The sequence below is a fragment of the Suricata suricatta genome, chromosome 6 (genome assembly GCF_006229205.1).
Source record: "Suricata suricatta isolate VVHF042 chromosome 6, meerkat_22Aug2017_6uvM2_HiC, whole genome shotgun sequence".
In the NCBI taxonomy this organism is placed as follows: domain Eukaryota; kingdom Metazoa; phylum Chordata; class Mammalia; order Carnivora; family Herpestidae; genus Suricata; species Suricata suricatta.
In genome coordinates, this window is record NC_043705.1 from 90575039 (window position 1) to 90589297 (window position 14259).

General features: G+C 44.2%; 1 protein-coding gene across 1 annotated transcript in view; it reads right to left on the bottom strand.

Moving 5' to 3' along the window:
- Positions 1-13829, bottom strand: part of DOCK2 (dedicator of cytokinesis 2) — a 404233-nt gene extending 390404 nt beyond the window's left edge. Inside the window, exon 1 of the mRNA XM_029942884.1 lies at positions 13708-13829. Within this exon, the coding sequence (XP_029798744.1) occupies positions 13708-13750 (43 nt within the window). The 5' untranslated portion in view covers positions 13751-13829. The remainder of the gene's footprint in view (positions 1-13707) is intronic.
- Between the last annotated feature and the right edge of the window lie 430 nt (positions 13830-14259).

The window sequence follows — 14259 nt, forward strand, 5'->3', positions numbered from 1 at the left end:
TGGCAGGTTTTCAGGTGTTCACCAGACCCTGCTTCAAGCTTCAGTCTTGCCACATTCTCTAAGGGAAAAGGAGGAAACTTACAGGCTATTTGGTCCAAACACCTGTGCAAATCAGCCCTTTCACCATGAGACCACTTAGCCTTTGTAGGTTTTCATAGTAATGGGAAAGTCTCAATCCTGAGAGGTGATAAAGCTTGGGAGCCAAGAGTCTATCTAGAGTCAGACAGACATGGCTCCTGAATTCAGTTCTGCCCTTTTTTGGCTCTGGCCTCAAACCCAGAGTCACAGCAGGTGATTCTACAGGTTTTACCCTACAGGTGGCCTTATAGCCACCTTGGCAAGAGAGCATTGGAGGCTAGTATGCAACCTGTGATCTGGGCAGGGGAGGGTATTATTTTTATAACCCCCCCAAAGTCACTGTAGGGGTCAGTTGCCTGAGCAGCAACTTCACACCCCTGACCCTCATTTCCCCCAATTGTAGAATGGAGGAAATGATAGTCCCTAATCTGCAGGGTTCTTAGGAAGCTCAGCTGAGATTAAAAAACAAAGGACTTACTGGTGTCTGGCCATAGTAAGTTCTCAATAAATGGTCATCATTTTTCTCTTTATTAGCATTATAAAACCTCCTAGCAATCTGTTCAGAAGAACTTCAGAGCTCTTCTTTAGGTCACCTTTAAATCTGCCTCCCTGCAGTTTGTAACAAATGACACCAGTTGGTCAACACTGAATAAAATTAATCCTTTGTTCAAAAGCAAACCTTGAGAAGGCCCTCAGGGGACTCAGGAATCTCTCCTCCTGCATAAACATAGCATGTTTCTCCATCCCCTTTACACTTGGCCTGATTTCAAACCCTGTCCCCACACAGGCTGCCAGTTTGGACCCGCTCCAGCTTGCTGGTGCCCTAACTCAGACTCTTCCACTCCCTGCTCCCTCCAACCCCAGAAATCTGGCTAAGAACATGTCTGTCACAGACCTGGGCAGGGCCAAGGAGGCAACTAAGGTTTCTAACAGAAAAAATACCTTCCATAAAATGAGTTGGCCTCTGGAGTACTAACAAATTAGGTCTGTCCATCAGGCGTTAGGAGGGTGGGACAAGGCTGTGTTTTGTTTGTCTCCTCCCCATCGTTCCTTAGGAATTCCTTCCTTGCCCTCTGCCCAGCTTTGTCAGATTAGAAGATTCCAACTGATCAACTTAAGAAGATGTCTTGGATAGATCTTGAAATCTGGTATTCGACATGAAGGTCTGTATTCATTCCAAAGACTCACATTTTATGAAAATGAAAGTAACTGATGTTTCTGTTTAATTTATAAATGTATTTCTGTTTTTGTATAAGGGCCTCTGTTCTCAAGGCTCCATTTGGGGAAAAGCAGACATTTCTGACAAAGGAAGTGGCTTTGCATACCAATACCCAATTCTGTTAAGTTTTCTAAATGACTAACAGGAAACTTTGAACCAGAATGCCACTGTTTGCTAAAGTTTGATTGCTTATCTATGATCCTCATTTGAGTTACTTCTGACCAGTGTAGAAACAGATTACCTTCTTCCTTATTCCCTGTCGGCCTAACCACTGTCAGCTTTTGAATGAGGGATGAAAGGGGCACAAAAACATGAGGAAGATATAGAACAAAAAATAAGGAAGGCTACTAAAACCATAGCCTGTCCCACCCTGGCCATGCCCACCCAAGGAAGATGGAAAAGTGGTGGGTGGCAGGATTCCCAGACACACCCATTCCAGCTTCCCCTTTCATATAAGGTCTTCAGACACTGGAGAATATTGACACATCCTCAGGGAGGATTTGACTTCTTCCTCCATCAAAGTACTACACCCAAGAACCAAGGCAGCAGTTGGTTACTGACAAGCACACTCAAACCAAAATACTTATGGCTGAGGATCAAAGAGGTGTTTAAAATACCAGGGTCATCATTAAACCCAATCCGATTCTCACATTGGAAATCTGGGTTGGCAAGCCAGTGGAAACAGCTACTTTGAGAGAGGCGAAACTTTCAACAACCCTAGGAATAGAATTCATTGATTAGCCATCAATTCCACTTAAATATATTCAGATACACAGCTCATCAGGAACCCAAATTGAGAGAAATAAGGAAAAAGTAAACACTATTGTTATAGCATGCAGTTCATAGAAACAACTAGGGTGGGGTGGGGTCTCTAGGGTGGGGTGGTGTTAGGAGAGAAGATATGTTACTCTTGGATTTACAGATGAGGAAACTGAGACACAGAGAGGGTAAACAACTTATCCATCTCATAACTTAGACTGGTAAACTGATCCAGAAGTCTGCATTCTAACCACTGCACACACTTGCCCACCAAAAAAAATATAAACACTTATTGGGCATATATTATCTATCAAGCATATACGATTTTTACACAGATATTCATCTGAGCACCTACTGTGTGCTAGGTATTGTTCTGAGTCCTGGGGTTATAGTGACAGATAAGACAGATAAAATCCCTAACATTCTACTAGTATCACCTCATTCAATCTTCACAGTAATCCTCCAAGCTATTACCGTTATGTAATACATGAGAAACTCAGAGATTAAGGAACTTGCCCATGACTACACAGCTAGAAAGTAGTAAAAAGTGGATTCAAGCCCAGATCAGAGTCCAAAGTTCTTGCTTCCCTTACCAGCCTATTTCTGATGCTAAAATTAATTGTGTGTGTGTGTGTGTAGGTATATGTATGTGCAAGTACATATACACTGGATGGATACACACACACACACACACACATATATACATACATATATACATCTATGTATATATATATACACACAATATATATACTAGACTTGTTCATTTCCTGTTTTCTGCAGCCTCAGTGAGGGAGAAGATTGAGTCCACCTTTTGACCACGGAGTTCCCAGCGTTGAGAACATCACCTGGCCCACAGTAGAAGTTCAATCAATATTCAGTGAGCTTTAATAAATACTTGTTGAACTGAAGGGATGTGAACATAAAGGGCATGTTTAGTTCTGGCTAAACTCTTTCTTGAATTCCTTAAGATTACTTCAGGAGACGCTGACTCAGCTTGGTTGCCAATTTTGATGGCAGCCATCAAGTGCCCTCTGATCTTTAGGGTGGACTCATACCTCATCTGGGGCCCTGCTCTTTGCTGACATGTTTGAAAGTAAAAGCTTCAGCAAATACCAGAATAGATTTTGGACAAATATATATATAAGAGGATCAAAAACGGTGATGAAGAAAAATAATGCAATTGCTTGGAGTTCACTTTTCTAGTCCCTGAGCTGGACTTCAGAGGGTCTCTACTCTAGGGGGGTACTGAACTACTGGCAGGCCCACTTTCAATTCAAGTGAAACATACTCATTGAAAATGCACAAGCATTTTGCCTGAAGTCTCTGGGCAAGGTATTGACAGGCTCAGCACCAAGGCAACATCCTGATGTTGTATCAGGGAGGGCAACTACGATAACCCAGCAGAAGCTTCCAGCCTCAAGGCCAGAGCTGACATCCAGTGATAGTAGTGAATACGGTGGGAGAATCACAGCCAGAGGTAACCAAAGAGAAGGTATTCCTCTACTGACCAGGAGAAGACAAAGGAATTACAGCCTCCACTGAGCTTTTCTGTGCACCAAACACTATTCCAAGGGCTTTACCAACAGTCACCTACTTAATCCTCACCATAATTCTTGGGTACAATCATTATCTTCTCCATTTTACAGATGAGAAGGCTGAGGTAGTATAAGATCAAGTGAACAGTCCAGGGTGACACAGCAGGAAGAAGCCAAACTGCATATCACTGTACTCCATTTTTAGTGAGCCAAAGGGACATGCTCAGCCAATAAGAGAAAGATAGGATTGCCATGAGTTCTCTAACTAAGGACAGTGATTCTCAACTAAGAACAGTTTTGTTCCCACTGGAACATTTGTCAATGTCTGAAGACATTTTCAGTTGTCACAGTCTGGAAGGGGTAAGGGGACGAAGTGAAGGACTTTTGGCATCTAGCTGATAGAAGTCAGGGATGCTGCTAAACATCCTACAGTGCACAGAACAACCCTGTAACAAAGAGGTATCTGATCTCAAATATCAATAGTGTCAAAGTTGGTAAGTACTACTCTAAAACATCATGATGGGATTCACTCTTTTCCAGGGCTGCTCTAGGTGCACACACACAATCACACACTCACTCTCATATATTCACACACTCATACACTAGAGTTGGAAGAGTGGCTTTATGATGAAATCAGGGGTTGATTTCTTCAGCCCCTCACTTCCAGGGAAGGGAGTATCTGGCACTCTGCTGGATCCTGCAAGTTAGAAAAGTGGGGTGAGAGGGGATAGTTCCTGCTGTCCTGGAGCTTTTGTAAAATCTACTTGAAGAGACAAAATTAACCAAGAAAAAACAAGAAATTGCCTTAAAAATAAAAGACTATGCTGTGGGCCACAGCAGCTGTGGAGTCTCAGAGGAGAGAGATCAAGAGAGGCCCCATGAAGGAAGTGAGACTGGAAGGAGAAGAAGGGGCAGAGGGAGGGCAAGGGGGAGAAATGGAGTGAAAGCGCCTGAGGAGGTGGGTGGAGAATAAAGGTGTAAGGGCAGGGAGGAAGGGGGAGGGAATTTGTATAATGTGTACACAGTCCCAGGGAGGGATAGCTGGGCCATGTGAATAGAGTCCCAGGGTGGCCAACTATAGGGATTCAATTGTTTGAGAAAGAGTTAAAGAATATTCCATTTATTGCTGTGCTGCTCTCATAGGACCCAGCCTCCTGACAGGGAAGGGTTAGGGTTGAGGATATGAAGGCAAGATGGGGTTACCCAGTCCATCTAAATCTTATGAGACCACCAGAAAGTGAATAGCCACCTGCAACCCATCACCTCCCATCCCCCACCACTCATTCATCTACCTACTTATCCACCCCCCTGCTCATCCATCCACCCACCCACCCATCTATCCATCCAATTAACAATGACTAACTGAGCATCTAATCTGTGCTGGAGAAGATCAAGAGTCATTGTCTTGCTATCATGGAGTTTACATTCTATGGAAGAAACAAATAATTCAACATGAACCTGCAATGAAATATGATGAAGGTAATGGCAGAGCTATGATAGCATTAAGCAAAAGGTACATCCATGCCCAACCTATGAAATGGGGAGATTACTACTGAATTGTAAGTTTACTGAGGGCAGGGACTGTGATTTTATCAAAACCAGCTCAGGACCATCACTTAGTATAATACCCAACTTAGGACCATCACTTAACACATGCTTATTGAATTTAATTTATATGAATAGACAATATAAACAGCTTTCTTATTCTTCACAGATCCCAAAACCAAAAATTTATATCTTGGACAGAAGGCCTTAGCTGTGTCTATTGTATTGGTTTACTAAATAGTTACTGAGTACTTTTACCAGGCTCTTACTTAACTCACTTCCATGGATGGGCTGTGATGAAACTATAATGCAAAACTGCACATGTATAGATTTGTAAGAAGGAAGTTTATAGCTTCCACTGGATTCCTAAGGGGTCCCATGTTACAATAACAATTAGTTTCTCGGATGTGCCATGTTCTTGCTAGTGCCTTATAGCTGGATAGACTCAAAGTTGACCCCCCAAAACAGAGCGCTGCCCTCAGACAATATGCTATCCAGTGGGAGAAGTGACATGTAGTTTGTTACTAAAAGACAAGGTGAAAACTGAGTACTTCAGTACAACAGATGAGGTTCCTCCAGGAATGAAGTGTAAGGAAACTGCCTGAAAGTGGCTGCATTTCAGTGAGAGACTCTGAAGGTCTCCGCTCCTCCGTTTCCTCATCAGTGAAAGGATGATAAAAGCAGCCACCTCACTGTGGTTAAAGGTGTAGCACAAGTGCTCTTTAAATGTTCTATCTTGAAAAAAGGTGAGCGATGTTAGTATTGATGATGATGTGGATGATAACTTTGATCAAGAGTTTAATGAAGGATGTCCTGTTTGCAGTTCCAGTCTCTCCACTGCTGATACCAAAACCTTGGAGTCACTCCTGATTCCTCTCTTTTTCTCATACCCAATTCCATTCTCTGAGGAAAATCCCATTTGCTCCACATACAACACACACATCCAGAATCTAAGCACCTCTCACCTCCTCCACTGCTGCCTCCCTGGTGTGGGCCACCACCATCTCTTGTCTGGGTTATTGTAAATAGTTGCCTGACTGGCCTTCCTGATTTCTCATTTAATTCCCCTCTCTCTGTCATAAAGCATCTAGAATAATCCTTTTCAAACAAGACAGAGCATTCTGCAATTCTACTGAAAACTAGAATGCCCCACCTCCTTCCATTTAGAGTAAAAGCTGAAGTTGTTACAACTTGTGCCAGGTACCACTCAATACAACCTCCCCTCAGAGAATTCATTTTCTACTCTCTGCCACTTGCTTACTCTCCTCCAGCCCCAGGGACCTCCCACACATCAGAGAGGTATCCTTCTTGCGACCTTTGCATTGACTATTTATTCTACCCAGAACATTCTTTCCTGAGACAACTCTATTGACACCTCTAGTGAGGCATACAGCAAATTTCCACTTCCTCGCTAAATCCTCTAGATTCAGCTGGCACTACATATGTCCCTCTGCCAAAACCCAACATGCCAATCGTGGTGTCTCAGCCCTGGCATTGCCACCACTCAATCCAGTCCAACAGAAGACTGCTTAACATCTATTCTGTTCAAAATATGTGTTGGATCTTGCATCTATGCAAGTCACAGTGTCTACCTACATCTCCTTCTAGCATCAGAGTTTAGGCTTGGATTCAAGGGATCATGCGTTGTCAGGAAAACTCTATGTGCCCTGGAGTAGTGTCTAGAGAGAGGTCTGGAAAAGTGAGATATGAAGTCATATCCCCCTCTACTCCCAGCTTCTGTGACTGTAGCTTTAAACCAGTGTAGAAGCTGACAGTGTCCTATTGAGGTCACTGGGGCAAGAGATGACTTTCTCCAAGGAAAACTAAAAGCCAAGCCTTAAGAGGCTTAGAAACTCAGCCTTAACTGTGTTTTAACTCACATCAATTAAATGAAGTAGGAAGAAAGGAGAAAGTGCCTATTAAAGGGAACATTTGTCGTGTCTCTATTCAGATTCTTCTGGAGTTGGATAGTGATGATAAGCATTATCATTTCCCAGTTGCAGAACATTTGCTACAGAACACAGAATGTGGCACCCATGTGTAATTGACTATTAAATTAAAGGCCTGCAAATTTTAACAAACAAACAAGCAAAAAGAAGTTCAAAGATCCAGAAGTTAGAATATTATGGTGACTATATCACCTGCCTCAATATACAGCAGCAATATAAGGATGTTGATCTCAGGAAGAAGCAGCACTTAGTAAACACAATCTGTTAAGGTTCATTCAAATACAAACATTATGATTGGGAACAAGATAGCCACTAACAGGTGAAGCTCTCCTAAACCTAAGGATTAGGACAATCTCCTTAGTGGACTCAAAGAGCCAGCCCAGCAGGCCCTTCTAAACAACCTCAAATTGCTGAAGCATTAGAAAGCAGAAAGCCAGGCACCTAAGAATTGGTGGTAGGATGGAATCAGATTTTCAATACATGTTTTTGTTGTTGTTGTTGCACCAGACTAATGTCTAAGGACCAGTCCAAGATATAATTGGCCTCCATAGCAAAGATACTAGGATCCCTCCAAGTGTTTCCTTTGGAATTCTTTCCTCCATTGTCCCTCAAAGGCCTTCTCAGACCCTTCCCTCCAATATTCTTACTCATGAAACAAACTCTTTTATTACACTGGCATATATAATGTAATTATATGTTTATTGATTTGCCCATAAAGTCTTTTTCCTTTTTTGTCTTTTCCACTAGACTATAAGCTTCAACACTGTAGGAACTATATAGGTCTAATTATAGTAATTTCAGTGTCTAGCATAGTGCCTGGCACATAAGAAATCCCCAACAAATATTTAAGAAATAAATGAAGAATGAATAAGTGACTGAAAAAGTTAATAAGTGAAAAATGCTCTCTATCCTTCCTCCTTGATTATTACCTTAGCAAATGTGAATCAGTCTATTCAGATCTTCTCTCTCAGAACTTTGAACAAATAAATACAGATAGAAGGTTCAGCAGACACTTGAACTGCAAAGTCATGCAGAGTTGGAGTGGGTGACGTGCTGGGGCCACTATTATGGTGTTATCAGAATATCAAAGTTAAGAAGGAATGATGGAATTAGAAGGAGTTGGTGAGGAGAGAAAAAAGAACAGTGCTGATGTGTTAAGAGAAGCTGGGTTGCCACAAGAAGGGGGGGGCAGAGGTTGCCAGGGTAGCCTCAGCTCAGGCCCTTCTAGAGGCCTGCCTCTCATGTTTCCTGGATTTTTTTATTTCCTCTGATCCTCAAAATATACCTCCCCCCTCCTCACATACACACACACACCGCACAACTTTTAATTGAACTGGTCTGAATGGATTTGTTCCTTTAATAAGAGGCTGTGCTGCACAAGACTCAAGTACCCACTGCCCACTCCAAATCTGTCCATTTTGGCATGGACCAACTCTGTCCTGCACTGCAACAACATCATGGGCATTCCTGAAACTGGGGTAGTCTTAGATTCATCCATATAGCCCAATCAAGATGTGGAAAAGACCCTTTCTCTACTTTTGCAGAGCCTAGTACTATTGGTAATGTGCACCTCCCACAAACAGACATGTGCTAAGAGTCCTAAGCCCCAGGACATCAGTATGTGATCTTACTTGGAGATAGAGTCTTTACAGAGTTAATCAAGTGAAAATGAGATCATTAGGGTGGGCCCTAATCCAATAAGGAGTAGTATCTTTAATAAAAGGCAATATTTGGAGAAAGACACATACACAGGGAGAACACTGTGTGGAGATGGAGGGAGAGATCAGGATGATGCCTCTACAAGCCAAGAAGCACCAAAGATTGCTAGCAAACCACTAGAAGGTAGGGAGAGGTATAGAACATATCCTCCCTCACAGCCTTAGAAGTCACCACCAATACTCCCCAACACTGTCTGCAAGTATACAACCATAACCAGAGACATAGAGAAGAGGTTTCCAGGCATCACTGAAGCCCCCACACCAATTCCTCCCCATCACTCTCTGTCTGAAAAGCCTGACCTGTCCCTAAATGTCATACCACAGATGATGGGTCATCCCTTATGGACTCATCTGTTATCCATATCTAGTCCCACAAATCTGTTTGTTGAAGTCTCAATCCCCAGGACGTCAGAATGTAACCATATTTGGGGATCAGTTCTTTAAGTACATGATTATCCCCAATGTCCTTCTTCCCCTTCTTCCTTAGAAATAGCACTCCTAATTTTCAGTGGGGTGGATGGCTGTCTACATTACAGACTACATTTCCTAGTTTCCCTCCTCAGTCATGTGACTAGGTTTTATCCAACAAGATACAAGAGAAAGTATTAAGTGGGCACTCAGGTAGGTGTCCTTAAAGAGAAAGGTCATGTCCTTCTGCTTCCCTTCATCCTTCTTGCTGGCTGGAAGGGGGACCTGGCAGCAGGAGCTTGAGCAACCAGTTCAGTTCATGAGACAGCAGCACAGTAGACCATGATCCCTCTTCATAGACCATTTCTGGGTTTTCTATTTGAGAGAGAAATAAACTAGTTTGGGTAAGCCACTGTTTTAGAGGTATTCTATCACCCAGTCACACTTATTCCTAACTAATACTGTTATACTCTTTTCTCCTCCCCCTTTTCTGCTGTCCCTTCTCTCCTCCAAGGAGGAAGCTCTCATCACTGAGACTCAGGCAGAGAGGATTAATACAGTAAAGGTGAAAAGGAAATGTTAATTATAAGTAGACTCTTGCAGGGTTAACTAATCAGGCAGTTAGTAGATAGATAAATTGTCACTCACTTCTGTTCTTGTACCCCTGCATCCAATCCCTGCCCTTCTCACACTTAATTATATTAAATTCTTACAGGTGACATGCCTGCTCAAAACTTCCATTGTGCACAGAACGAAGTCCAAACTTATAAGGTTGGCTTTCAAAGTCCTTCACAATCTGGCTGCAGTCTACCTCTCCAAAGTTTTTTGGGTTTTTTTATTTGTTTGTTTTTGCTTTGTTTTGTTTTTGTTCCATTATAAACATCTACTAAAACCAGAGGAGAATATTTATTATTTGACCCAAATGCCACATAATCCAACATCTTGCCTTTCTCTATGATGTTCTCCTTCCTGGATTCCATCCTAGTGTGCTGCAAAGGGCCTGTGGTCTAAAGTCAATTTAAGGCCATGCCCAAGCACTTCCAAATTATATGAATTCTGGGCCTTGATTTTTTTTTTTAATTTTTTAATGCCTGTTTGTTTTTTGGGGGGAAGGGTGTTTGTTTTGTTTTTTTAAATATAGTTTACTATAAAGTTGGTTTCCGTATAACACTCAGTGCTCATCTCAACAAGTGCCCTCCTCCATGCCCATCACCCATTTCTGGGCCTTAATTTCTTAATTATAACATGAAAATAATGCTTCACATAAATGTTCTGGAGCCAAAAATATTGCACAAGAATGGGTCTTATAAACCACAAAATACTACACTTGGAAGGCATAACTGTCCTGAATCTGGTATTACTCTGTGTTTCTCTTGGCTCCACAACTATTAGGTAACCCCCTTGACCTTAGTCACTAACTTTCATTGACCCAACCACATTACTAATGCTTTTCCTGCATTTCCCTATCCAAGCCTCACAACAGTCTCCCAAGACCCACATTATTCATCATTACCCCCACTATACTGATGAGGAAACATGCCCATATTTGAAATCAGTTCCGACTTCACAGTCAAAGCTTCTAACATCACATATATCTCCTCAAAGGCAGCATCTGTGCCTTTTCTTTCTTCATAGTCACACTGTTTTGTCCTTGGAAACACCTATTCCACCTCTGGAACTCTCTTCAATTCTAATGGATCACATGTTTCCTTCTTTTCCCAAGGAAGGAAAAAAATCTGACTATGCATCTATATGAAGGGTCAACTGGCTGCCCACCAGACAACAAGATGAGCAAGAAGCCAGTGGTTGTGATGTTGATGAAGGAGCCTCAGGTAAAGTCAGCCCCCGAGACAAACAGATAGACATCAACAATCCTCGAGAATTAAGCCAAAAGACGACTGGCTCATGTTACCAGCACTGACAAAGAAACCAAATAGAAAAGCAAAGCTCAGATTCTCCTTGTGTTTTCGGCCTGGCTGGGACTATGGAGATATTTCAAGAACCCCCTCATCCTTTATATGTTTCTCTTTTCTTCTTCAAAGCCCCCATACTCATTATCTCAAATGCTATTCATAAAAGAACACCTTGAAATAAAAAAGATATTAATTCCTTAACTTATAATGAGAAAACTAGAACATAGATCTGTCTGCACATTGTGATGGTGTTGGGACTAGAATCCAGGCTCCTTACTATTTGGTCTCTGTTCTTTCTGTTCCATGACTCCAATTCCCCAATTCATCATACCTAAACGTTGCCTTCTCCTTCTATCTATCCAGGGCCTAAGAAAGAGGGCTGGAGGTTACCTTCCTTAGTCCAGCGTTCATTTGCAGAGAAAAGAGATCCCTTTGATGAGCAGGCACCTACCCTGTGCTCTCTTGCTCCCTAGAGAATCATAGACCTTCTGCCCCCCAATGAAATAGAATTTTCACAAGTAGGCCTAAAAAATGTCAGCTATACTTTCAGATCAAGAAGCCTCTGAGTCTAGGGTCTAACAGAGTTCCCAACCTCTGAGCACATAGGTGGGATTTCCCCTTCTAGGGAGTGTGGGAACCTCACTCCATCCTGTAACTCTATCCCATCTTGTGATGTCATGTCCTCAACTAAACCTCCATGCAGAGGACAAGGTCTAAGAATAATAATTGATAACATTGAGTGAGGATTGCTTTGTACAATTGTCATTCTAGGGATTTTATGTAGATGCATTTATTTAGTCCTACAATAACCCTGGGAAGCAGGTACTATTATTATCCCCATCATACAGACAAGGAAACTGAGGCCTGGAGAGAGTAAGTAACTTCTCTAGGTCACAGGGTTGGTAAGTGTTAGAAGCTGGAATCCAAGAATAGGCAGTCTGGCACCAGAGCCCAAGATCTTCACATCATAGCCCAGGGCCTTCACAGCAGGAATGCACTGCAGCCCTTGGGGTGGAGGGTGGACTCTTCCACACCACTCAATCCCCCTCATTATCTTCCCTACTTACCCTAGACCACCGTGTCTTGTCTGCTGCCCAGGCACCTTTGCCCTTCTGTCCACCAAAACTCCCTCCACTGTGGCTTCAGCACAAACCTGCTCATGCCTCTTCCCTGGTCAGAAGCCCTCTTTGGCTCCCCATTGCCAAAATAGAAAAAGTATCAACTTCTTAGCCTAGCATTTTTGGCCTTCCAAAATGTAGTTCCAGTTTACTCTGAGCATAATCATTCCCTTCAGGTGAAAGGCATACCTCTCTTCTTTCCTGGATATGCTCTTCAGGTCCAGCTTTCATCTCCTATACTACACTGGCCTCCCTACCTATAATGATCTGCCCAGTTTAACAGTCAGCATCTTAACTTGAGAAAAATTTCAGCCTAATATCCTCAGCTAGAGGGGCCAAAGTTAGAGAAGCTTTGAGGTTAAACATGGTCCTTTTGGGATTTAGTTCAAACTTCCCATTTTACAGATGAAGAAACTGAACCCCCTCGAGGGTGTAGATTATTTGTTCTCTGGATGGTGACCATTCATCTTAAAACACTCCATAGTACCTAGAGCCCAGCAAGTGAATAGATGTTGAAATCTCCAGGGCAGTATTTCTCCAAAAGTGGCCTTGGGATTACCCATATCTAATCTCCCCACCTCCACCCCACTTGGATCCTCCAGCCTCTGCCCTACTCAATCCTCATCTCTAGGGGTGTTGTCTCGTCTCTGCCCGCGTAGGAAACCATACAGCTGTTTTCAAATTCACACTTGAGTTTGAAAACCACAGTGAGTCTATGGAGGTTGCACCACGGTGCCACTTAGTAGAATGAGTCCCAGCACCTGAAGTCTCCCTTCCCCCAGCTACCACTTCCGCCCCTGAGCTTGAGGCAGAGGCTTCTGGGAGCTTAGATGGCTGAAGCTGATGAGGCTGGCTTCTTGGATATCCCCAGATAACCTGGCAGAGAAACCTTTCTCCCCATAGGCTCCCCAGGGCTGAGTGAAAGACTCGGCCCTCCAACACTCTGCCACAAGCTAGTACAGCCCTCTGGACCCTCTACCAAATCTGGGGTCATCTGACCCAGAAGGAACAGGCAGGAGAAGCAGACAGATGGGTGTCACTGGGCTAGGCCAAGCCAGGGGAGAGAACGGGCGCTCCTTCTATGAGGCCAGTTCTCTACATGGGGCAATGGCTTCCACTCGTTGAAACACTGGGAGTCTGGCACACAGAGCCAGCTTGACAGGCACTGGGCTGGACTGCATCTAGGGGATGCAGAGCACTGGGGAGAGGCAGGGGTCAGCACTCCAGGCGGGAAAGGGCACGGGCTGGGCGAAGCCCACCGGGTCCGGTGCCCTCCTTCGTCTCCTTCCGCCTCATCTTCCTCAGCCGGCTGGCCCGCCGCAGGCTGAGGAAGCCACTGTGCCCTCGGACCTCGGGTCAGCGCTCCGGCCCGCGCCCATGCCGCCGCCTCCCGCAGCATCTTCCTGCTTGCAGTTCTCTGGCCAACTGCCCTTCCCCCTGCTGGGGACCCGGTGCCCGCACCTACCCACGCCGTGCCGCTCCTTGTCAGTTTTGCGCCAGGGGGCCATGGCTGGGCCAGGGGGGCTGTGGGTGCCTTGCGTCGTCCTGTGGGGAAGCAGCCAGGCTAGGCGCTCCGCCGGCCCCACTTCCTTCCTCTTTTCAAACTCCCTCTCAGGGCCCGCCCTCCTCTCCCCGGGGCGCCCGCTCCTCCCCCTCCCTCCCATTGGGCTGGGGCACATTAGAAGGCCAGAAGGTCCCCTCCAACCTGCTCCTCCCTAGGCAAGTGGGCAGAGGCCAAGCTGGTACTTGGGGCCTCCCAGACCACCACCACAAGGGCAGGAAGTTCGCAGATGACTGAGCCTAGGGATTGAACCGGACTCCCACCACTGCTCCAGAGCAAACGTTGGTATCTGATGTGAATTCAAATCCACACTATAGCTTATCGGCAAAAGATTGGATATGCCTACTTCATATGTGTGGATTATGGGAGATAATGTACACAGCAGGTGACACATAATGATCAAATATACACCTACAAAAGAGGTCATTTGTGGCTTTTATCCTATCGGTGCCACGA